Here is a 23,649-nt window from a genome sequence, read left to right as displayed (position 1 = left end):
TGAGTTTTTAGGAGTTTTATTCCAATTCAGTAATATTTGCTGCTTTAATATATTATATAAACTGTATAAATAATGTTATTTCCAGAGTTCAGCTTTAGTAGTACTAAATGAATCAATCAGTATGCATCAATTCTACAATGCCAAAATTTTACAAAAATGAAGACCTCCTTAGAAAGGGTAGTGGTTTTTATTGCATTAGAAAACACTGTACTATGAAAGATATAAAATCAATTGTAATTAATGGAGAGTCGTTTTTTACAATCTTGATGCTGTTTTGTTGTTAGAACACCTAACAATTTGCCCAAAATATTTTAAACTACTTTTGACATGCCTTGATGCAAATATATTACAAGTTCAAAACTGAATGTTCTTGGCTGAAACTAAAAAAAAAATACACATTTTACCTGAGAGTCTTGTATATTAAAATTGCCATTGAAGTTCATTCCAATATTTGCAAGTTGATGTTTTAGCCGTTCAGTGTTTGCACACAACCTGAGGCATCACTGTACAAACTTTCCTAGAGGTAGCTGATTAGGTATTAAACCACCTCCTTTTTTCAATTAGGTATTAGAAACTGAGCATATTTAACAATTCCTATAAAAATGTGAACTGAACCTGGAGCTTCAATTCACAGACCATGAGTGGTATTCAATTAAGTTTTACCCGAAGAAATTAGCAAACATGACTATGTTAGCTCCATTAATTTCAACAAATTGACAGAGAGTAAAACTAGTTGAATACCACTCAGTAAATTTATTAACCAACAGCAAGAATGCAGCGCAAGATCTGATGCACTGCTCTACTGGACAATAATCCAGTCTTCCAGACTCTTTTGTTAGTTGGCTTTTGAGAGACAGAGACTTAAGCCAGACTGTCCCTGTCAACCTCAACACTAGCCAGCCCATAGAAAATCCAGTTCCCTACAGATACAATTTAGTTTACAGTATTGACACTTAGCTGTATTTCAAAAGCAATTATGTCAATATTACATCCTTTCAAAACAGAGCTACTTCTTTAAAGTATACGTTTTACATTATAAGCCTAAACAAATTTGGCACTGCTAACTGATTTGTCAGAAAGGAACAGGGTGGATCAAGAAGGAAGTTGAAGCATATGACTCCTAGGACAGAAGTTATGTGCACTTTTCAAGAGTAAGTGCCTTATTAAATGCACACAACACCCAAAATGCTAGAATCCTTCCCTAAAATTATCACAATGGAATTGAACATACACAAGAGAAAACAAATGAACTTATAGAGGAACTTCCACAATGAAGTCAAAAGTCTGTAAGCTGTGTAAATCATAATGCTAATTCGTGACAAGTATTTATGAATACCACTGCAGCTTTGAATGATCTTGAAATCATTCTGTGAGGTAGTGTAGTTTTTGTAATACATGCTGGTTATTAAAAGTACTGTTCTGATTATGTATTTGGCCAAATGTTCCCCATGTATGTTCGCATTATAATTTATAAAATGCAATTTTACTTTCCTAGAGGCTAAAGTCAACACTAACTTAACCAATATCTTAGCATGTTAAGAAATAGCAGATCTACTATGCTAAAATCTTGCAAAGCAGTTATAGAAAGATGATCATATTCCAAACATAGGTATAAAAACAGATGCCTGTTTTGAGGTAGGAAATGAAGAATTCCATTGGCTTTTGCATTTGTAAACCAGCAAAAATATTTGAGGTTCTGTAGATAAAGCTTCTGTTATTAAGAGCAATTACAGATTTTATATGGATTTTCTGTAATTAATACAATGCAGAGAAGCCTACCATAAAATTCTCTATTTGCTTATTTTTAATAGTTAGAACTATTGAAGAATCGAAGTGATTCTATTTTTATAAGTGAAGAACAAGACAATGAAAACTGAATATAAATTAACTATCCATTTAAGAGAATAGTTTTTAAATACATCCGAACTGGTCCCACTATTAATAGTAAAAGCTGAAATCCTTCTAGAATACTTGATCATTTTAATTCTCCTTATAACCACTTATCAAATCTCAAGCAAGAAGCACAAATGTTATGTCAAGCAGAACCTCACGTATTGGGGGCAGTATCCAACAATGCCTAAGGACTTTTGCCCAAGGGATAGAATGGAATTTCCTCTCCTGTCCTCTCCAGTCCCCCAAGCAGATTTGGTGAGTGTTTGGGGGAGGAAAGGAAACAAGAGTCCCACTATGTCAACAGAACCCCACTGTCGCAGCACTGGGCTCCACCCTTGGAGAGCATAGAAGGACAACATGCCAAGAATGGGAAAAGCCTCTAATGAAATGACCCACTATTCCCAAGGATGTGTCACCAAATGCATTTATTCATTTGAAACACATCTAGGCTGGATTGTTGAGGGAATTTTTAAGAAGGCAAATTGTTCCAGTTATTTTGATTCATATGGCACTGGCAGCCTAAAGCCTCTAAACTGCACAACAGCTCCTTCACATGTCAGAAAGAGAAGCCCATAATTACTTTTAGGGTTCACATAGAATGGTGGGTAGTTAAGCATAAGCAGATGCACATGTATTCCTCCTACGCAACCAAACTTTTAACCCTGTTAGTACGAGTGTGACAAAAATACGGTTTTTCTGTAGTGCATTTATCAAGTCATTCATTGATGAAAACTGGCAAGACCAATACTGTTCTGCACACCTCTTTGGACACAATGTTTTCTCAGATATTATTACAGGAACTGGACAATTTTTTGTGCTTGATCATATCTGTATCACATGCTCCTTTTACATTTTGGTAAGTGGAACTCTAATCATTTGTTGATGCAACAGAAAGACCTGCAGATAATTCTACACACAATGGCGTTGCAGACATAACATCAGCTGGTGCTGGTTGTTCCTTCTCTGGGACCAAAAACGAAAGTGGACAATCAGAGGCAGAATATTTTGCAAGAATCTGTATTTGCTCATGACTCAGTGCTGCTTCCTTGCAAACTTGTTGGCAAAGTCCTGTCAGATTCTGCTTTGTCTCAACCAGTGTTGACAAAATTTGATCTTTCTCCTTCAGCAAGTTCTCTTTTTCATTTTGCTACAGAAAAACAAAAGAGTTATAAGTTTGGTACTTTGCTCTGAAATGCTGTATGCTTTATTCTGAAATGCACTGTGCAGCTTTATTTTACTTTTTAAATCAAAGTTAAATTGTACTTCCAGGTATGTGGATTAGTTTAGAAAAAAACAATAATAGATGACACTAGATGGCTTGATGTGTACTCATTTGCAGAAATTAAAATGAAATGTAACACAAGTTCAAGAACAGTGTTAAAACAATACAAATAGCTACTCCCATACATACAAGTACTGAGTTCAATGTGGTTCCAAAGGAGGTGGGAATATGATCACAGCTCAAAAGTAAAGCCAGAATGTTACTTATGTGCAGCTTTAATTCAAGTGGTCTAATTCAGCAATCTAATTGGCTATATTTGTGAAAGGGTGATACACTGAACTTTCAATCCATTTAAAGGTAGCAGTGTAGATAACTGTAATCCCTTGGACAAAATGCAGCATGCTGAAGAGTGCTGTTCTGTCTGAAGATACCCATGTCTCTTAATGTTTCCTAGACTCTTGCTCCTTCACTTATGTAAATGATGGAATTTTCGGACATGATTAGTATCAGACCAAATACCGTATTTTTCGCCCCATAGGACGCACTGGCCCATAGGACGCACCTAGTTTTTTGGGGGGGAAATAAAGAAAAAAAATTTATTTCCCCCCCAGGTGCGGGGCTGGGGCGGGGAAAGCCAGAGCTTCCCCCGACCCCAGAACAGGCTGCTATCCGCAAGCCGTGGGAGAGCTGTGTGAAGCCCGAAGCTTGGGGCGTGCTGAGCTCAGCGCGCCCCAAGCTTCTGGGTGCCGGCAAGCTCTCTGCTAGCCGTGGGAAAGCTGCGTCTCCCACGGCTAGCGGATAGCTTCCTGAAGCCTGGAGAGCGAGAGGTGTCGGTGCGCACCGACCCCCCTCGCTCTCCAGGCTTCAGCGAAAGCCTGCATTCGCCCCATAGGATGCACACACATTTCCCCTTCATTTTTGGAGGGGGAAAAGTGCGTCCTATAGGGCGAAAAATACGGTAATCTGTGGACCACTTCACATAAGCAACTGGAGGAAGCACACCTTGACAAACACAACTAGGTAAACTAAGCAGGGAAATCTAATTTTAGCTACTGCATTTTATTTTAAAGACTTACAATAACATGGTCTACAAGCTTACAGCCCTATGTGAATGTGTTTGTACCAGAAAGGACGTGTTAGGCACTTTATTAGCACCCATGTTTATGATGGTCCAACACAGAGCTATTAGGTGGGTGGAAATCATCCAGATTTCCCATAGCAGTAGGCTCTACAAAGATAGCTACATATACTTAGGGCTGAAGAAGCATACACAACAAGAAGTAGTGGTACAAAATAGTCAATCGACAGTCAAGTTTCAAAACTTGGGTACTCAATTACTTACTAATGTTTCCAGCAGCTTCTCTCTTTAATAGCATAATTGTGTTCTAACAATCAGTTGTGTAAATGATATTTATAAAGTAATAGGGTAGCATATAGTTATGATTTTCACTTCTAAGATGTATGAATAAAAATGGGAAGAAATGCAACACTAGTTAGCCAGTGTGGATTAGAAGTGTCTTTTTGTCTCTGATAAAGTGTGTACTCTGGATGAAAGAGCCCTTGCTACCGTAAATGGCATCTTTACTACAAATGACTCAGGGACTCCTGGTTCTAGGCAGAATTACGAATCACCACTGCCTTGTAAAGCAATTTGTTTTGTTGGCATGAGACCACATAACAAACACCAGGGTCAAATATACACCTCAGATCCAACACACATTCAGAAACAGAAAGACAGCAGCACTAAAGAGATTTTCAGGACATTTTTCAAAATTCCCTCCATCAAGATACTTGCCATCAGTAAGGTTATTATTATCCCCTACAATACCCTATAGAGATACCAGAAAAAATGTAAAGTTTTTCAAGAAGTAAGAAAAGACTCATCAAGTTTACTGGGGAGGCAACAGGATGAGACCTTCTAACCCTTTTAAAAGACACACTTTGACCATCACAGAATTTCCCCCATCACTGATACAATTGCTATTGGTGAGGCAACATGACCTCAATCTCCCGAAAAGAAACACAACCTCCAGAGCAGCGGTTCTCAACCTGCAGGTCCCCAGATGTTGTTGGACTACAACTCCCATCATCCCTGAGCTCTGGCCTTGCTAGCTGGGGTGATGGGAGTTGTAGTTCAACAACATCTGGGGATCCACAGGTTGAGAAAGGCTGCTCCAGAGCCTGGAAAGAGAGAAAACACACAATCCTCCATACATTGCTACCATTATGTTCTTAAAGCAGCTCCCTGACACTGCTTAGCAGAAAGTAGCAATGAACACGCAAAAACAGATGGTGAAGGTGGCTGTGGTACAGCTACTGCTCTGGCTGTAAATGAAGTAGGTGGCTAGCCTGACAGGAGGGAGTCAATGCAGCAGCCTTATTGTGCTCAGCTTCTCCTTGCAGGTTGCCAGCTCATCTCTGGAATGCACAGTTCTGCACTGCCACCTCCGTGTACACAGCTTCTGCCTCCAGCTACTTACTGCCCATCAGACACTTTGCTATAGTTGCGGTTCAGGTGGGGATAGAAAGAGAATGGGAGTCAGAAAGATCTCAGGCTGCTCAACAATACAGCAATCTCTGAAAACTTACAACCATGATGAAAGGAATCTACAGGTGTGGCAAAAATTATCCAGGATTCTTTTGAACATGTAGGTTTAAAAATGCTTTTCACACATACCAGTTTCTCTATTTCACACTCAAGGTTCTGTATGCAGTCTAGCTTTCGCTTACGACAGCGCTGTGCGGCAATTCTATTTTTACTTCGCCTTCTAATATCATGGATACAGTCCAGCTCTTCTGGCGTCAATTTGTGCATTTTTAGAAATGACTGAAAGTCATTTCTAGAAAGAGAAATTATCTTCTGTGGATTAAATGGCAGCTTTACCTGGAAAGTAAATATAGCTTTAGAAACTTGCACACCCTACTGTGTTTCAAAATGTGGAGACCCATGTCCTAGTGCAATCATTTACGTGAATGGTTACAAGGCCAAAACACAGCAAAAACAATCTCAATACTTGCTTCCTAATTGATTGGTACATTAATAAAAGTTAAAATATATATCTAATCACCTTAAGAGTCACATTCAGAAAGAAACACTACCACTTTGTATGCTTATAGTGCTAATATTTAGAGCAGCACATGGAAAGGAATGGTATTTTAGCTAACTAAATCTGCAATAATGAGGAATTTCTGTATAAATGTCTGGCATTTGAAGTAGCAATCCTTAGCAAAAAGTGAGGAACACGAGCATTTAAACATGAAGTTAATATAAACCTTTTCAGCAGGTCTGAATATTAGCCATTCTGAATACGGTATGTTAAGTATGAGAGGAATTTAAGAGCAGCAGGGTTCTTCAAAGATGAAGACCAAACACCTTGAAAATATTGATGTGGTCAAAACCTAGCTCCACTTTAGAAAGCCATACTCTGCATGATATGTGAACAATTAGAATGTATAGCCAATCTCCGGAATCAAGCTGTAAGGGTGGTTTGCTTGTCACCGTTCAATTCACTAAACTGAATACAGGGGAATTCAATAATCAGTTAAGAGAAAGTACGTGGGAGAACCACAATGCTGTTCTAAGTAGAACCTAGGTTGGTCCAGTCTGTGGTTGGGAGGGTGATGATAAGAGATTGATCACATTATATCAAGAGCATGCCTGTGCAGAACAGGTGCTGTGCCTAGACACCTTTAGAGAAAGCATGCAAGAGTACTGGGCAGCCTGGAAGCCAAAAAGTTCAATGGTTCACATCCACCTGTGCAGACAGATGTTAGTAAGGCAGCCGCTGCACAATACAAAATGACCCGTATTTATATCCAGAGTAAGTGTGGCCTGTGCATGATCCCAAATTTTGAAAATGGAGTCTTTTGAGAAACCACCATGCAATCTGGTTGGGAATACGATCACAAATGCTATTTTGTGTGGCTTGTGGAAAGCAATTTACATTAGCTGCAATAAAATATCTAATTGTTCAACAAAAATATTTCAATAGAGGACAGAAATTATGCAAAACTGACATTTTCATACCAGAATCCAGTATCGATTGTACTGTGTTACAGTGCTTAAAGGTAAAGGACCCCTGACCGTTAGGTCCAGTCGCGGACGACTCTGGGGTTGCGGCGCTCACCTCACTTTACTGGCCAAGGGAGCCGGCGTACAGCTTGCGGGTCATGTGGCCAGCATGACTAAGCCGCTTCTGGCGAACCAGAGCAGTGCATGGAAACACTGTTTACCTTCCCGCCAAAGCGGTACTTATTTATCTACTTGCACTTCGTGCTTTCAAACTGCTAGGTTGGCAGGAGCAGGGACTGAGCAACGGGAGCTCACCCCGTCTCAGGGATTCGAACCGCCAACCTTCTGATCAGCAAGCCCTAGGCAGTGACAATTCCGTTCTGGTGATTATTATCTTGGAACCGGTTATGGGGAAGTACCTTTAATTGCATGTACGCATGGTGGAAAACCAAGTCTAAAAATAAAAGTGTTTCTTCAATCCCAACAGTCATTTCATCTTTCAAAACTTAATATACTTCTTAAGGCAGGTGTTGCAAGTGCAAAATCAGCACAATTACGCAACCCATTTCAACAGAATTACTTCCTAAACAAATGCATTTACAAAAGCTGTCATTATATAAAACGATTGTTCGTTTTAAAGTGAGGAGGAAATTCTTAAGCTTTCTTTTAAACTTTCCAGTAATAAAGTGAAAGAGCTCTCTGAATTATAAAATGCAACTTTTAAGACAGAAAAGGGGATACTTTGTACATTCTCACCTCACATTCCTGTTCTCTGGCAGAACAGGATTCACTATCTCCTTCTGTATCAGTTTCGGATTCTTCTTCCAGGTTTATCACACAGGTGTAAGGGCACTGATCTGATTGCTGTTCTGGAACACAGTCTCCACTATTATTATCAGTGCTGTTTTCAGTTCCAAGATTACTGATGAAGGGGCAAGTGACGGAGCTCAAAGTTGTAAAAGTTCTTTGAGGGCCATGCTCAGGACTGTCACTGATCCTAATACCTAACCATGGGCACTCCGTTTTCTTTTCGGAACAGACCTGCTCTGTAAAGTCTTTTGATGATGCAGGAGACAAGCTGACTTGACATGCTGGATCTGTGCTGTAAACATCACTCCAAAATCCTTTTGCTAGCTGTTCTGCTATCTCTCTCTCCACACTGCTGCGATTGCTAGGCGAACTGCTGTTCACATTTTCTCTGTCACACAAATGAGATTTCAAAGATGGGCCCTCAACGTTTTCATTCACTGATTTGCAACTTCCAGCTCCGGAAACAATGCCATTTTTTTCAGCTACCTCTGTATTGCTCTGCATACCACTCAAAGTCAAATTACAACATTGATCGTATGCATTTAAGAAAGAGGCAGAATAAAGTCCATGAGTGGCAACAGAAAAATTGTGGGGGGCAAAAGCAGAATCCATCTTCTCCACAGAGCATTCAATACTTTGGAACAGAGGGGTTGTCTCTTTTATTAACTCTTCTTTCCCATCTTCTTCCATCTCTACCTGAGCATCTTCACATTTTGCGACCGGCTGCACAGCTGCACAGTCAAGAGATTTCTTTATAGCACCAGTAGTATTTGATTCAGTCTGATGAACGGATGCAATCTCTTTAATACTGGAGTTGGACTCCGCAATAGCAACTTTATCATTTCCTAAAGCTTTTTGGAACTTCCTGTATTTGGGATATAGGGACTCTAAACCAAAGACATGACCCCTTTCTGATACAGACTCACAGGTCTGACTGGCATTATCTTGCAGAATAGACATTTCCAAATTTTGTTCATTTTTGCAGGCATTCAACTGAGGATTTTGAATGCGTTTGTTTTGTAAAATGTCATCCACACCATCTATTTCTAGAGCCCCATCATCAGCATCTATTTTACGAAGCTCTTTCTGACAGCGCTGTTTACAACATTTTTGGGGGAGGTATTCCCGCCTGCCGGATTTATGGTCCAGGAATTTGAATTTAAGAAACTGAAAGCAAGATTCCTCAATGTCATGTACTCCCAAAAACTCTGCACACTTGCAGACTTCAGCCACATTGTCTTTATCTAAAATAAGTTTGGAAGTGTATGCAAATTGAAGCAAAGGTTCGAATCCATTTAGTGTTACCTGTCGCAGGGAAGAGGAGCAAAAAGATGCATGTTAAATTTCTAACCTGCAAAAGACAAAAATGACACTTGTATGAAAATTAACCCTTCCTGTTTAGCAATGTGAACCATTAACAAGTTATGATTAGAACTGCTTCTAAATAACCACGCTTATTTTTGGCTTGCTTACTCTCAAACAGTCTCATTGCTAGACAAACAAATGCTACAATGTACACTAGAAAATATAAGAAGAGAATCAATCAAAACTTTCAATAAAAGAACAAATGCATATTTGGCAGGACACTTTGACTATATAGAATTGTATTACAAATAACGTTTTGTAGAACTGCTATAAATTCTGTATAGGTACATTTGTTACATGGTGGCTCAACACCTAAAGTTATTTGCGGCTACAAAGGAATAGTAATCAGATTGCATTTTATTTTTCACTTTTTACAGCTTTTTATAGAAGTATTTTCACTCTTAAAGCACCTCAGCACAATCTGTCCTGAAAATCCATTTTTATACATAGGGCATTCCAACTTATCCTATGCAATGTTATACTAAAATGCTTCTGATAGAGCAATGCATCTTGTAACTGCAGCCAAACACATAGGCAGTATATGCATGCACGTGCGAAGGAAAAGAATAAAGCAGGTAAGAAGAGAGTGAAGAATGAAGTAATGAGGAGACGTACTAGAGATTGATGTTACCAGACTAACGAAAATAGTTGAAGGATTGGAAGCTGAAGACTAGAAGTCTAAGCATGCAAAAGTGGTAACCTGGAACACACATATATTACACAGAAGTTTCATTGGGTTTTGTGAAAATATCAATGCATTATGTGGAATGCAAACATGGTGGTAAAGTTGCAGTATAAAGGAAAGAAACATACTCAAAGGGGCTGAAATAAGGAACTCATTCTACGCACAGCCATTGCTGCTCTAAGATCTGAGGGGGAAAGAATGGAGGAGGTCTGTGATGGCCATGTACCACTATGTTTCAGTGCCCGTTAGGAGTAGGTATTTAGTACTCACATTCTTTGGAAACTGAGTAACAAAAGTGGGACTATGGAGGGGTGTGTGTGTGTATTCCACTTTTGAGTCAATGCCAACACATCATATTTCCTCCATGAAACTGATATTAAAACATGCAAAATTTAATAATAATTATTGAAAAGCAGATGGATAATCTATTTTTGTTTCACACATCTTTCCTGCAAAAAGGATATGGATCTTGAAGTAGATTTCACTTCAGCAATATGTAACTTTAGAGCAAGCCCTAAATTAATTCAATGCATTCTGTTAATATTTTAAAGTAAATTCATTTGGAATATAATGGATTTGCAAAAGTACAGATATTGATCCCTATGATGTTTTTTCCTGGTGCTATTACTAAGCTATCTCTGCTGTATGAAGGATGTTTTTATTACAGAAAAGCGTGGACAGACAATTTCTAGGCGTTGGAGATGCCACAGCGATGATTTATAGGGTACCAGAAGCATTGTGACACTGGTGGCTTGACTGAAGCACACCCACTACTTTGCCTGGATTATACTTCTTGGAGAGAATAGTGGCTAAACTGTACAAGAACACATAATTAAAATCTCGTACAGTGGTACCTCTGATTACGAACTTAATTAGTTCTGGAGGCCCGTTCTTAACCTGAAACCGTTCTTAACCTGAGATACCACTTTAGCTAATGGGGCCTCCTGTTGCTGCCACATGATTTCTGTTCTCATCCTGGGGCAAAGTTCTTAACCCGAGGTACTACTTCCAGGTTCGCGGAATCTGTAACCCGAAGTGTTTGTAACCAGAGGTACCACTGTATTAGTTTTTAGGCTCCTAGAGTATTCAAAAAAAGAAGTTAGCTGTAGAACACCAGGATGCAACACACTTAAGACTGTTCAAGACACAAGCAAACGATGGCTTACCATCTATTACATTTGTTGTAGGAATTCTATATACTTTTTTTCCCCTTTTACGGAAAGAGAAAAATGTATATTGAGGAGCTACAGAAATGGAAGTGGAAGAAAATAGAGGAAGTGCATGTAGAAGGACTGCATAGCAAGAGAAGTTCTTTTTGTCAGTTTCAGAATTAATGTAATTGTGGTTATTCTAGAGAACTGTTTACATGGTTGTCTGGGAATCATGAAGGTTTCTGTTTAGCTCTTCCTTATAAACTCAGAACCTTTCAACGTGAGTGAGCTTGTATTTGTATCTTTAGTAGGAAAAGAAACTGATACATTTGTTTTCTCACAATATTGACAAACACCCCTGAAATAAGGAGTGGCTGATGCAATTATCTGCAGATTTACACTTGATATAAACTGAAGGGGATAATCTAGTTAACCGTGAGCATGAAAATATGCACATGAAGCTCTTTGAGTCCTGCATGTGGAGGAAGAAATGAGTGAGGGAAAGATGTGGCAGGAGATTGGATCATCCTCTATTTTATCTCATACAGGGCACAAAGTATTCATAGACTTTATAATCTTGGAATAATAAACAAGCAACAGATTAAAACATATCTGTTCTCTCAGGCATTTGACAGAATGTGACATGTTGGTTAGTAGTCTGTCTGCTTGCAAGTTAGTGTACTGTTTTACTGAAATGTACTTTATAATGTATTTTGTGTTTTTACCTTGTATTTTTACAATGTGAACCTCCCTGAGATGTACAGATGGAGGCCAGTATACAAAATTAATTAATTAACTGTAATAATAATGATGTTCTTCATGTCATTGCTTTTTGGTGTTTAACCTTCTTGTAAGTTGCTTAAGAGACTTTCTGTAATAGGCAACTACTAAGTCAAATCAATAATACTAATACAGAAGGTTTTCTGCCCTCCCAGAAAATCATTCTATGGCTGCTTGACATAGTAATTCTAAACATCACTTGTATGCTTTCACTAATAGTAATATCTACACCACCTTGAGCAGGAACAACATTTTTAACATGTGAGTAGATAGAATAGCATACATAGGAAGTGAGCTAGCAGCAGCAGTAGCAGCACTTACCTCTTCAGGTAAAATAATAAGATCAGGTTCCAACTGACCCGCAATTCTTGAACGGAAATAATTGCTGCAGGCTGCAAGCACAGAACGATGGGCCCGAAATCGCTGATCTTCCACTAAGATGGTAACATCACAAAAAAGGTCTTGCTTTCTCTGTTCGTCAAGACTAAGCAGAACATTGGCACTGTGTACTGAAGATTCATATGCAAAAACCACACTGTTCCTTTCACTTAAAGACATTCTGTATCACGTCTGTGGATGAAGATCTCAGAGGGAACATGCTTCTATTCTTCACACCTGAGATAAAGGAAAAGTTTTTTTACAGAATGCCCAATAATACAAAACACCATAAAGTTAAAGGAATCTAAACCAAGAAAAAACATTGCAGAAGATATGTCACCACTAAACAAAACTGTCAATTATTAATAGATGCATTTTATAACCTGTATATGTGGCCTAATCAGGTGAACAACATAAAATTTGCTGTTGTTTAGTCATGTCCAACCCTTCATGACCCCATGGACCAGAGCACGCCAGGCACACCAGTCTTCCACTGCCTCCCGCAAGCATAAATTTAGTTTGTTTTGAATTTATTTTCACTTTTCACGATTTTATTGTTTGGTTTTATATTTTCATTTTGTTGTAAACCAGTGTGATATATGATAAATATATGATATATGATAAATAAATATTGTTACGATTTTTAAAATCCAACTGAAAGGCCTTTGCCAGGAGGCCTGCCTGGCTCCCTGCTTACAATCATTTTCATCCTCTAAAAAGTTAGGATAGTTTAGATTACCCAGTGTGTTGATTTGTGGTCTGAGGCAAAGATGTATCACTATTCAAGTACATGTATGCTGTATGTGTTTTATTCTGTTGTTTCAATGCTTCTATTTATTTTTGTTGTGACCAATAGCTGACACATATATGGTGGTAGTAGTAGTAGTAGTTCTATTTTAAATGTTAAGATCAAGTTGAGTGTTGTTGAGTTTTTTAAATCACCACACACATAAAACACAAAACCACTAAGGTAGTTGTAACTGTGTACAAAGCTAACAATGTACATAGGAAATTTCCTACGTAGACTGAAAAAAGGAAGTTTCAAACCACTGAAGATGTAGATCAAAGTTCATCTACCCACACCCTAAGCAGAACTTTCATTTGGTATATAACAGAAGTTGCATAAATTTAATGCAAAAATGCTTCTAATTACTAGCTCCCTTCCATTTTCTGTTTAATGAAAATGTTAATTTAAAAAGTATCACAACATAACACTTTTCAGTCCATGTTTTCTTTGACAGAAGATTCTTTCACCAACTCTGCCTGATAACTGGAGACAGATGGCTGAAACTGACTCAAAAGCTGGTAAACTAGCTGCATATCTTTCTAACTGCAGGACTATGTTACTGTAAAATGTTCTACATAAGATTCATAAACTTCATCTGGTGCAAAATATAGCAGCTAATCTCTTGACAGACTTGGGTTTTCAACGGCATCGTACACCAGTGCCTTAGCATCTGTGATGGCTTCCCGTTTATGGACACTGGATAAAGTTTGTAAAATCCAAGCTGCTTACCAACTACCTAATAAATGGATTGACCAACTGTAGCTCTTGAATCACTGTAAGGCCAAGCCACTGCCCTCCATTGGATGGCAATATTAATATCAGCTCTTTTAAGCCTAATTATGAAAAACAGCAAGCTATTTCTTATCACCTGTCTCCATCAAAATGTGCTCAGTTTACAAGACTGCATAAGGAGTGGGGGCAGAACTTCACATTGAAGGAGTCATCATACCTGAATTTTTTGTCAAGCTGAGTCATTTCTTCCTTGCGTATCTCTCTAGCTAAATACATTCTGCTTATGCAGGGTAAATTGTGCAACCGCATTGCCTGAGCGAGTCTGTACAAATGTAACTTGAACTTTAACAAACAGGTCTGTTGAGGAAGCAAACAGAATGAATGCTCTTTTAAATTTATGGGCTCCAATATTAGAAATGGTGTAGGATATAGAAGCTGGGTGGAGGGATCATTGCAGACTTAGAAGAACAGTCAGTGTCAGCTTTGGGAACACTTCCGCCTTCATATCCTAATGAAATTCCACATGTCAAATTAAAAAAACTAACACCACATCTTTAGTAGTCACACAACTTCAAGGAAAGGGGTACATTAAAAGGTACAGTGGTACCTTGGGTTAAGTACTTAATTCGTTCTGGAGGTCCATACTTAACCTGAAACTGTTCTTAACCTGAAGCACCACTTTAGCTAATGTAGCCTCCTGCTGCCGCCGCACCGCCGGAGCATGATTTCTGTTCTCATCCTGAAGCAAAGTTCTTAACCTGAAGCACTATTTCTGGGTTAGCAGAGTCTGTAACCTGAAGCGTATGTAACCCGAGGTACCACTGTATTACACATCTCAGGAGCCACAAATAGACACTGAATCGGCAATAAAAGTTAAGTGGATACACAAATTCAGAAAGTAGGAGCAGATCATTACAGCTTCTAGTTTTTCACCCAGCACAAATGAGTGCTTTCAATGAATATGGCCCCTAGGCATGCTGTTCCAGAACAGAGGCGTTGTTGTTTCACATATACTACACACATACAAATCTAGTCCTCCATGCAGGACATGGGGAACAGTATTTACCCTTAGGAAAGGCATATTCTGGTTGCCAGGATATCCCACAATTGTCCACATTCATGTTCGGAAAACATCTCATGACTGCCTTTGCTAAAAACCCAAATTATAAGGTGTGCTACACTGTATCTGTGTTTTGAACCTGCTCTATTCTAAGTCACAGGAGATTGTAAGCATACGTAAAACAAATCAGAAGGCTATGAAAAGTTCCTTAGTAAGACATCCCCAAGGTAGTGCTTAGGACTGAATTAGGATCGAAAATTAGTATAAATGTGAAAAAAATGGACATGTTAGTTTGTAGATTTAAACCTTTATAAATATGCTGTTACTTCCCTGTACCATTGGGGAAAGTTTTTTAAAACTAAAATAAAATTAGTAAAAGTCTTCCTAATTTTTTGGAAAGTATGTTGGACTGCAATATCATTTATTCAACCATGATGTATGGAAAAGATTTAAGTTTCAGAAGAAGGAAAGAATTAGTTTATAATGTTGTAACTTTGAGAAGCTACTACTAAACCACAGGTCTATACTGAGCCCAACCCTTGAACAGAAAATCTGCATTGACTCAAGCAAAGACTTCCATTTCAGAACTAAACTGCACAACTTTCATTAATTAGTGTCTAGGGAGAAGAATAGTGCCTTAAGTTGCAACACAAAGGTTTCCACCATGCAATATTGCTGTCCAATATAAAACAAGATTATTTCAATGTTAACTAACAGAATAAAGGCAACTGGATAATACTGTATTCAAAGAAGAAAAGTGTACAGATTTAATATAGATGCATCTGACAATCCAACCTAAAAATATTTTCTTTTGTTGACAACGCATTTCCCAACTGGTGTAAAATATGGGGGGATAAAAGCTGTCCACTTAGGACATTTACACAGACAAGTAGCAGTAGCTATTAAATGACAGTTGGCTATCTAACCCCACCCCAACCACCTCCCCGTTTATGGGGGAAGAGATACGCTTCGAATGAGTGCCTGCAATAGTTAAGAGCTGCTGATTCATTATGTTATGCTGACATGGCATGAAACAGCATTTTACTGAAAAAGTTACTGCCTCACTTGAGCAACCTTACTTTAAAGTGACCAGAATTTCCCCCCCTATTAAATACTCAATTTATTTTGAGTATTTTGGTTATTATGGCGATCCACTGCAAGCATTTTAATGACTGTTATGGGGGGGCACTATATGATTAAAAACATATTCTAGATTTAGGGATGTTGAAATGATTCATGCATATAAACTGGGGGAAATGGTTAAACTAGGACCGGGAAGAACCTTTTTTAAAAAAACAACAACAACACAGCCTGAAATCCTGCTAGATGAGCTTGGGCCAGTATTTATCTCTCAGTCTAACTTGCTTCTCAGGATTGCTGTGAGAATAAAATGATGAACCACTTTATATTTCCCTGAGCTCCTTGGAGGATATTAGTGTAATGAATATACACAGGAGATATATATTAACATGATAAAAATGAATGTTTATTAATGTTGTGAACCAATGTTAAAAGAAATAGGCACCTTAATTGAGTCCATAACAGAGCTCACAAATACACACTTGGAAGAAATCTGTATCATTAGGTGCGGTGACAAATTACAGTGGTACCTCAGGTTAGGTACTTAATTCGTTCTGGAAGTCCGTTCTTAACCTGAAACTGTTCTTAACCTGAAGCACTACTTTAGCTAATGGGGCCTCCTGCTGCCGCCGCGCCGCTGGACCATGATTTCTGTTCTCATTTTGAAGCAAAGTTCTTAATCTGAGGTACTATTTCTGGGTTAGCGGAGTCTGTAACCTGAAGCAAATGTAACCTGAAGCGTATGTAACCTCAGGTACCACTGTATGTTGTCAGACTGTCAAACTAGGAGAGATACCTGCTAAAGCCATGAAGATCACTGGGTGACCTTGGTCTAGTCACCCCCTTATTATCAAACTAGTCTACTTGTGAGGATAGAAATTGAGATGGGAGAACCATGTATACTACTTTGAGCTCTTTGAGGGCAATAATTACAAATAACATCATTTGCATTATTGTTCTGTGTAAGTGCTCTTGAACATGCAGTTCTTCCGACCAAACATCAGGAAGAACTTCCTGGAAATAAGAGCTGTTTGACGGTGGAAGAGACTCCCTTGGAAAGTGATGGACTCTTCTCCATTGGAAGCTTTTAGAGAGAGTTGGAATTTTTTTTTTTAACAGTTGTATGGCCAACAGTGCAGGATTTTTTTTTGGGGGGGGGGGTCCCTTCCAATTCTACAGTTCTATGAGTCTATGATTAATGTCTGCAACAGCAGCTCTTTGCCTGTTGAATGAACATGGCAGGAAACAGAGATGTTCAGTGGGCAGGAGGAAAAGATGATGGCCATTTCAGAGAGGGAAAAGAAAAAGAAGGTATTGAAGGACAAAAGAATGGGAGGAAAAAATATTTATACTTGGCTACAGGAAACTTCTCTCCACAAGGAAAATGTTGCAGCAAAGAATCAACAGAAATTTATGTCAATGTAATTGCTAACTGATAATTTTCAGCTTTCACAAGGAAGCCCTGGGGGGTAAAAAGTTTTTGAGCCCTGGAGCTAGATAGTGGGATATGTATCAACAATCATCATGCCAGAAACCAGGAGAAGAAAACCAATGTGTTGTCACCCACTCCCCGAAAGCACCACATTTAACCCTTCTGTTGGTTGCTATCACCAACAGAGCTGCCAAACATGATGCTTGGATAGAATTGCATTGCTTCTGGAAGTGAAAGAGTTAAAAGCATTTTCTCCTTACATTAAAGTGTTCCTAAAAGTCAGCCCCATGAAAAAAAAAAATACAATGAGAAGGGTTTATTTAATTTATATCCTGCTCTTCCTCTCAAGGGAACCTAGGGTAGACATGTGTCTACTTATCAGAGAGACCCACATAAATTGGAAATTGGGGACAATATAGCTTTTCAATGTCTGTTTCAATAATAGGTGTAGAAATCATGCTCTGTGTTACAATTTTTAAAGTCAAAGCTTCATATGATATGAGGAAGTGCACATATAAACTGATTTTAGAGAGTTCAACTTATATTTAGTTGAAGCCTTACTATATAACCTCATTCAGGATGTAAAAAATGCAAAGGTATTTTTACGCAAAGCAGCTCTAATAGTAATTAGTGAAAATGTGACCGTTCTTACAAGTCTTAACTGTAACAAATGACTCCAGGGCTTTTCAAATTAGCATGCAAATTAGTATTATCCTAAAACCTCTTAATTCAAAGTGCTTGAAACTGCTTAGCTTGCAGCTGCAATCCTGTAAATTTGTGTCCACTGGGCAGAGCAATCAAAACCCCTGATGCACCATGATGGAAGATCTAGATGAGGCACAGGTGCCCCTCTGCCCAGGAGGGCTCCACTGGTGAGGAGACGCCACAGCCGTGGAGGTCCTTGACGCGAAAGGGGGGGCTGCGGATGCAACAATAGTCTATTATTCCGTTAAGCCCCACTGCTGCCTGGCCAATATTAGGATCATCCCCTGAATACAGGGTTGTAACTTGGTATCCCAGTCCCAAACAGATTACTTGACAGTTTTAGAAATTTATTTCCAATAAGTTTAAGAAGAAGCAAATTAGTACTGCCACACTAAAATGAACAACAGAAATCCGCCATTCATTAAAACTGAAATCCAATACATACAGTGGAAACTCGGGTTGCGAATGTGATCCATGCGAGAGGCACGTTCGCAACCCGCAGCGCCGCGTCTGTGCATGCACAGGTCACACTTCAGCACATAGCGCGATTTAGCAATTCTGCACACGCGCGAGCGCCGTAACCCATTCTGGTGCTTCCAGGTTCGGCATGGTACACAACTCGAAATCGCGTAACCTGAAGCATCTGTAACCCGAGGTACCATTGTACTTACTTGTGATTAGGGCCTATTGAACTCAATGTGGATTATTTCCAAGAAAATATGTGTAAGATTCCAGGGCTGGGTATCTAAATATTAGTTCTGAAGGTGTTAGGTTTCATTTACCAATATGCTTCCTTTCGACTGAAACATTACTCTTATACTGTAAACATTATACTCTTATACTGTACAGAGTTAAAGTCAACTTTAAAAACAATCAATATGCCATTGCTATCTAGTCTACAGATAATTCTGTGCCACCACAAATTATATCATCCCTAAACCTCATCACACTTTTGAGTTATCAGTCAATAGACTACTGTAAAACAGTAGGAAGCAATTTGCTTTTGAGTAAGCATGCACAACAAGGTCTTTCTAGACTTTCTGAACTTCCCATGTGCTCCCCACACTGCAATCTGATTGAATGTGTGAAGATTACTATGCAGAGTTGCTTATACTGGTCCAACACCAACACTGTAATGGGGGGGGTGGGGAATAGTATAGACCATATGGCTTCATCCAAAGACCAGCTCTTCCTTCCCAAATCAAATTGAAATCATGGAGTAGGAAATGCATTCCCTGTACAAATCTAATGCTGATTGGTGGCACTCCTTTACTGAGTGCATAGAACCCAACCAGATATTGGCTGGTGAGGAAGAAAGGCTCCAAGTACTTCAGAACCCAATCATACCTGGAACTTTGAACTCTCCACTTTCAGGTGCTCCACACTCTCAAGTACAACCCAACTCATCCTTTGAGAACTGCTCTCCTAATAGCCCAATCCTGAGTATATTTTAAACCAAAAGTAAGCTCCATAATGTTCAGTGGTGCTTATTCCCATGTCAACCTATTCCAACAATGTACACTATTGCAGACTAAGAACACTTATATTCAAGGATACACAAATTTATATCCACCTCCAACTCTGTCCTTCATCCAAATGGAAAGCATGGGATTTTATATATTTCCTACTAAGCTTGAAAGGTACTCCAGTCACCTCCCGAGTGAAGTGTGACTGGGAGTTATGTCCCCAAGCTCTTTCCAGCTCCAAGGTAGAAGGGGTAGGTTTGTCCCTGTCCAGATAAGCCTCAGAGATGCTCCAACATCTCAGCGATTTCAGAGCCCTTCCAAAACTTAGGGTAACATCAGGGAGAACCTCTGTCCTTATTGAGGATTCAGAAGGGCAGGAAGCCTTGTCAGAATGAAAAGGGTCTCATTGGTGGCAAGATGCTTATGGTCAAATGAAATCAATGGACTTACAATGCAGGTGTTTATGATTAAGCATATTATTCATAGGAAGAAAATACCTTATATGGGCCAAGTTGGGAGATCTAGGCTTTAAACTACTTGGTTCATTTACTATATTATTAGACAATTTTCCATGAAGTTCAAAGTGATAGATGATAATAATGAAATCACAGACATTTTTTTAAAAATCAAAATAAAACAATCTGTCCATGATAAAACAGTACAGAATTTGGAGCTGAAGGTGATAAACAAAAACAAGTTAATTTTTGCCTTCAGAAGTTTACTAAATACAAGTTTAGGCAGGCCTCAAAGAGGTTTCCTTATCTGTTATATTTTCTGTTGTTTTATGGGATTTGAAACGAACAATTTATATTTGTTTCTAAATCTTGTAAGAGAACAAGCGTAGCCAACATGCATCCAGAGGCACAAATTCAAATGGGGGAGGGGAAGGAGGAATGATATGAAATGTAGTTGGGCTTGTTTATCTATTGTGGTACAGCTAGACGCTTATGTCATGCTGCCAAGAAAAATAAAGACAACAGGAGGAGGAAAGAAGGCACAGCTTATTGTTTACCTTACCTTGGCAGTTTTTCATGAGCCTAGATATCTTTTGGAAAATACAATTAAGCTTTTTGTTTAATTCAGGTAATACATTAATGGTGTAATATATCTGTAACAGACCTCGCCGAAGTGCAACCAAGGGGACATATTAAGATCTCATTCAAGTACTCTACTTGCCTTTTAATCTACTATGTTCACCTGTCAGATGCAGCTGCTAAATCCAATGGGTTTCTCCCCCATTACAAGTAGACATGTTTGGCTACTTTCTTTATAATTTGAAGCATTCCACTTCACAATTCTAACTCAACTTCTTGACATCACATTTTATCAATGTCCCTAAGAGGAACACTCAATGTTTCAAACTAACCTCATGATCCTGTCCACAGAAGATATGGGATCAGCTGATCCTGCACATGTTTACTTGGACACAGTTTCTACAATGATTTATCATTAAGGGTATGTTCACATTAGCAGCTTAAACGCAGTGAAATAATTTCTCCCTGCTGTGTTTCTAGCCACATGTGCATAGTGTTGCTCACACCACAGAGAGGGGGTAAGGATGTCTTCACATGACATGCATGACCTTTTTGGCTTCCATGCCCTTGCAACCCACCCCCCAAAAACTCATGTTCATGAAGCTGTCATCTGTGATGGTTGTCTTAAATGTTCACATTACCACTTATCCCTTCCAACTCTCCAATTCTTTGATTCTATTCCAACCCAGTTGGATTTTAGCTGGTTTGAAGAAAAACTCATCAGTGTTTTTCAGCAGAAAAGCAGCAGTGTTTCTCAAGAAAATAATGGATCAATGTAGATACCGCTTCCAAAATTGGCAGTGGGAGAACACTGCACACTGGATTCAGAGCAAGCGATAAAGTGAACGTACCTTAAGTGTGTTTAGGATTGCATCCTTCAAGCTGCATTTTAAGCACATTCACTCAATGCTGCCAGTGGTTTGGATTGCTTTTATTTTCTATTTGTAATTATTTGTTTGCTGCTTGCACTTTTAAAAAGTTGTGGCTTTTAAAACTGCTGTTCACCAACCACAGAATTCTAAAATCGCTATTAGGCCAATCACAATGCCACAAAACACAGGCAAAGCATTTCAGGTCTGATAGTAAACCTAGCGTGGCTGGCAGGAAAGCCATGCCAGTGCATCGGGCACAAAGTCTTGAGATGGAATGTAGCAGGAGAAAGCAGGCGTTCAAAGGAAGCTGTCAGGTAGGCTTAAAAGGTTGCATTCCGTAGGCCCAGACAATGCGACTTATTCCGACGTTATTCAAACGGAAGACATAAAACCAAGTCCAACTAAGCCCAGACGAACCTTATTCTTACTCAGAGTGTTTAGCTTTAGACTGCAGTAGCTTGCGATGGTTCGTCCACAGCAAACCAACCCAGCTCCTTGTAACTCTGTGGCCAGCGGGTCTATTGTCAGTCCTGCTCACAGGAGAAAAGGCACACGGACTGCACCCCCCCCCCCAAGGTCCGGCAACCAGACTCTATAATCACAAGGTCGAAGGATTAGGAGGGATGGGTCTCTGCCCCGAAGAGACTACACGGGGTGCGGGGGGGGGGAGGACACTGGCGGAGCCACCGCGAGGCACCCAGAGCCCGGCGAAGGCGCTTCTATGCCTGTGGCCCGGACACCGCCGCCTCCACGACTCCGCCACCCGCCCCTCGAGCCACTTCTCAGCCTGAGCTCGAAAGGGCAGCCGAGCCTCGTCCTCGCCCTGCTCCACCCCCCCCCCCCCCGCCACCCGGACGCGGAGGAAAACATGCAGACTCTGGGGAGCCTTTCGCGAGTTGTGCGCCTGCGCTCTCGCCCTCCCTGCCGCGCTGTCCCCGCAACCCGCCGCGCCGCCCACGAGCCCCGCTCCGCCCGCCCGCGCGAGGGTTTCTCCCTCCACCTCCGCCCCAGCGCCGCCGGCCATCTTACTCACCCGCAGCTCCCTCAAGCGAGCCTGAGCCACTTCGACCCCCTGCCTCGGGGCCAGCTCCGCCGCGGCTTCTCCAGGCGCTGCGCTGCCCGACCACAGTCAGGTGACAACATCACAGCCGCCTCCACGAGCTCTTCGCCGATTGGGCGCTGGTGCCAGCTGACGCTCGCCCTCCTCCCTCGGCTCCCTCCTCCCAGCCCCGCCTTGGTGTCCCCGCCTACTCCCTCAGCTGCGCATGCGCTCCCTCCCGTGAAGGCGTCCGTTGACGTTCCGAGCGAGGCCCCCTCCTCCCCGCTGAATGCGAGGGAGCGGAAGTCGGTCCATCTCTGCTGCGCTCGTGTGGGGAGAAGGGTCGCCTCGAGGCATTTCGCCGCCTGAGGCGGAGCGGCAGATGTTGCCTTCCATAGTAGTACCCAAGGCTGGTCGAGTTAGTTCGGCACCCGAGGCGGAATAATGCCGCGAATGTTTCTTCCCCCGACCCTGGCACCTAATAAATTCAGTATTAAACAGCTAACAATTTGCTGCTCTTAACAGAGCTACAGTTCCCAGCACCCTTAAACTATGGTTCCCATAATTATTTGGGGAAAGCTATTATTGTTAAGGTGACGAGTACTTTTAATTACTCAGCGGATGGGTAGCAGCAGCAGCTCAGTCTTTGTGCGTGCAAGAGTACTATCCAATACACAAAATAATACACAAAATACTGTAATAAGTAATGGGTCTGTGATGCATATTTTGCTTCAAGTTCAGGTCCGAATGATTTACCCAGATTTTTCTAGTCTGCCTTTGGTCTTCAAATGTAAGACGTTATAATGATAAAAAAGAAGAGGAAAACACTTTAATTATACTATTTGCTCTCCCACAGAGCAACAAAACAATGCCATCCAGTCATTTCATAACTGAAATGTGTGACAAAATATGCAAGTCTTGCATTTTCTTCTTAATAGTTTTGAAGTGGATTGATTGATGGACCTCTTCTGGCAGCTTCCTTCAAAGCCTTTGAGAAGGAAGGAGCTGTGCAACAGCTACTTTTTCTGTGGCAATTTATAGCTATTTATATGAACATATATCAGTATGTACTCTACAAATAATCTAATTCATCAGAAGCCTAACATTTGCTGGATGGCAGTTACTATGATCAACTGAAGTAAAGGC

General features: G+C 40.2%; 1 protein-coding gene across 2 annotated transcripts; it reads right to left on the bottom strand.

Annotated features, from left to right (window-relative positions):
• Positions 1-22,727, bottom strand: BACH1 (BTB domain and CNC homolog 1). 2 transcript variants are annotated; one of them, XM_083438617.1, is made up of 6 exons: positions 22,498-22,713; positions 14,033-14,172; positions 12,240-12,533; positions 7,884-9,242; positions 5,793-5,999; positions 1-3,040 (listed from the first exon to the last, which is right to left on the bottom strand). In XM_083438617.1, the coding sequence occupies exons 3-6, from the start codon at positions 12,474-12,476 to the stop codon at positions 2,762-2,764; spliced, it is 2,082 nt and encodes a 693-aa protein (XP_083294743.1). In that variant the 5' UTR covers positions 12,477-12,533; positions 14,033-14,172; positions 22,498-22,713; the 3' UTR covers positions 1-2,761. The 2 variants fall into 2 exon arrangements, with proteins under 2 accessions (XP_083294743.1, XP_083294742.1); XM_083438616.1 differs by lacking the exon at positions 14,033-14,172 and having other exon boundaries at positions 22,498-22,727.
• Positions 22,728-23,649: the final 922 nt, after the last annotated feature.

The sequence above is a fragment of the Podarcis tiliguerta genome, assembly GCF_965153285.1.
Source record: "Podarcis tiliguerta genome assembly, chromosome: 4".
NCBI classification, from domain to species: domain Eukaryota; kingdom Metazoa; phylum Chordata; class Lepidosauria; order Squamata; family Lacertidae; genus Podarcis; species Podarcis tiliguerta.
The sequence above is the reverse complement of the archived record's forward strand: the minus strand, read 5'-3'. Positions and strand labels throughout refer to the sequence as shown.

What these genes read in the sequence shown, in the direction of transcription:
- BACH1 (XM_083438616.1), bottom strand. Translation starts at nt 12,476, where the DNA reads ATGTCTTTAAGTGAAAGGAACAGTGTGGTTTTTGCATATGAATCTTCA. An exon ending in TTATTATTTTACCTGAAGAG is followed by an intron (nt 9,243 to 12,239) that starts GTAAGTGCTGCT and finishes TCCCTGCGACAG; the next exon opens with GTAACACTAAATGGATTCGA. An exon ending in AGTGTGAAATAGAGAAACTG is followed by an intron (nt 3,041 to 5,792) that starts GTATGTGTGAAA and finishes GTTTTTCTGTAG; the next exon opens with CAAAATGAAAAAGAGAACTT.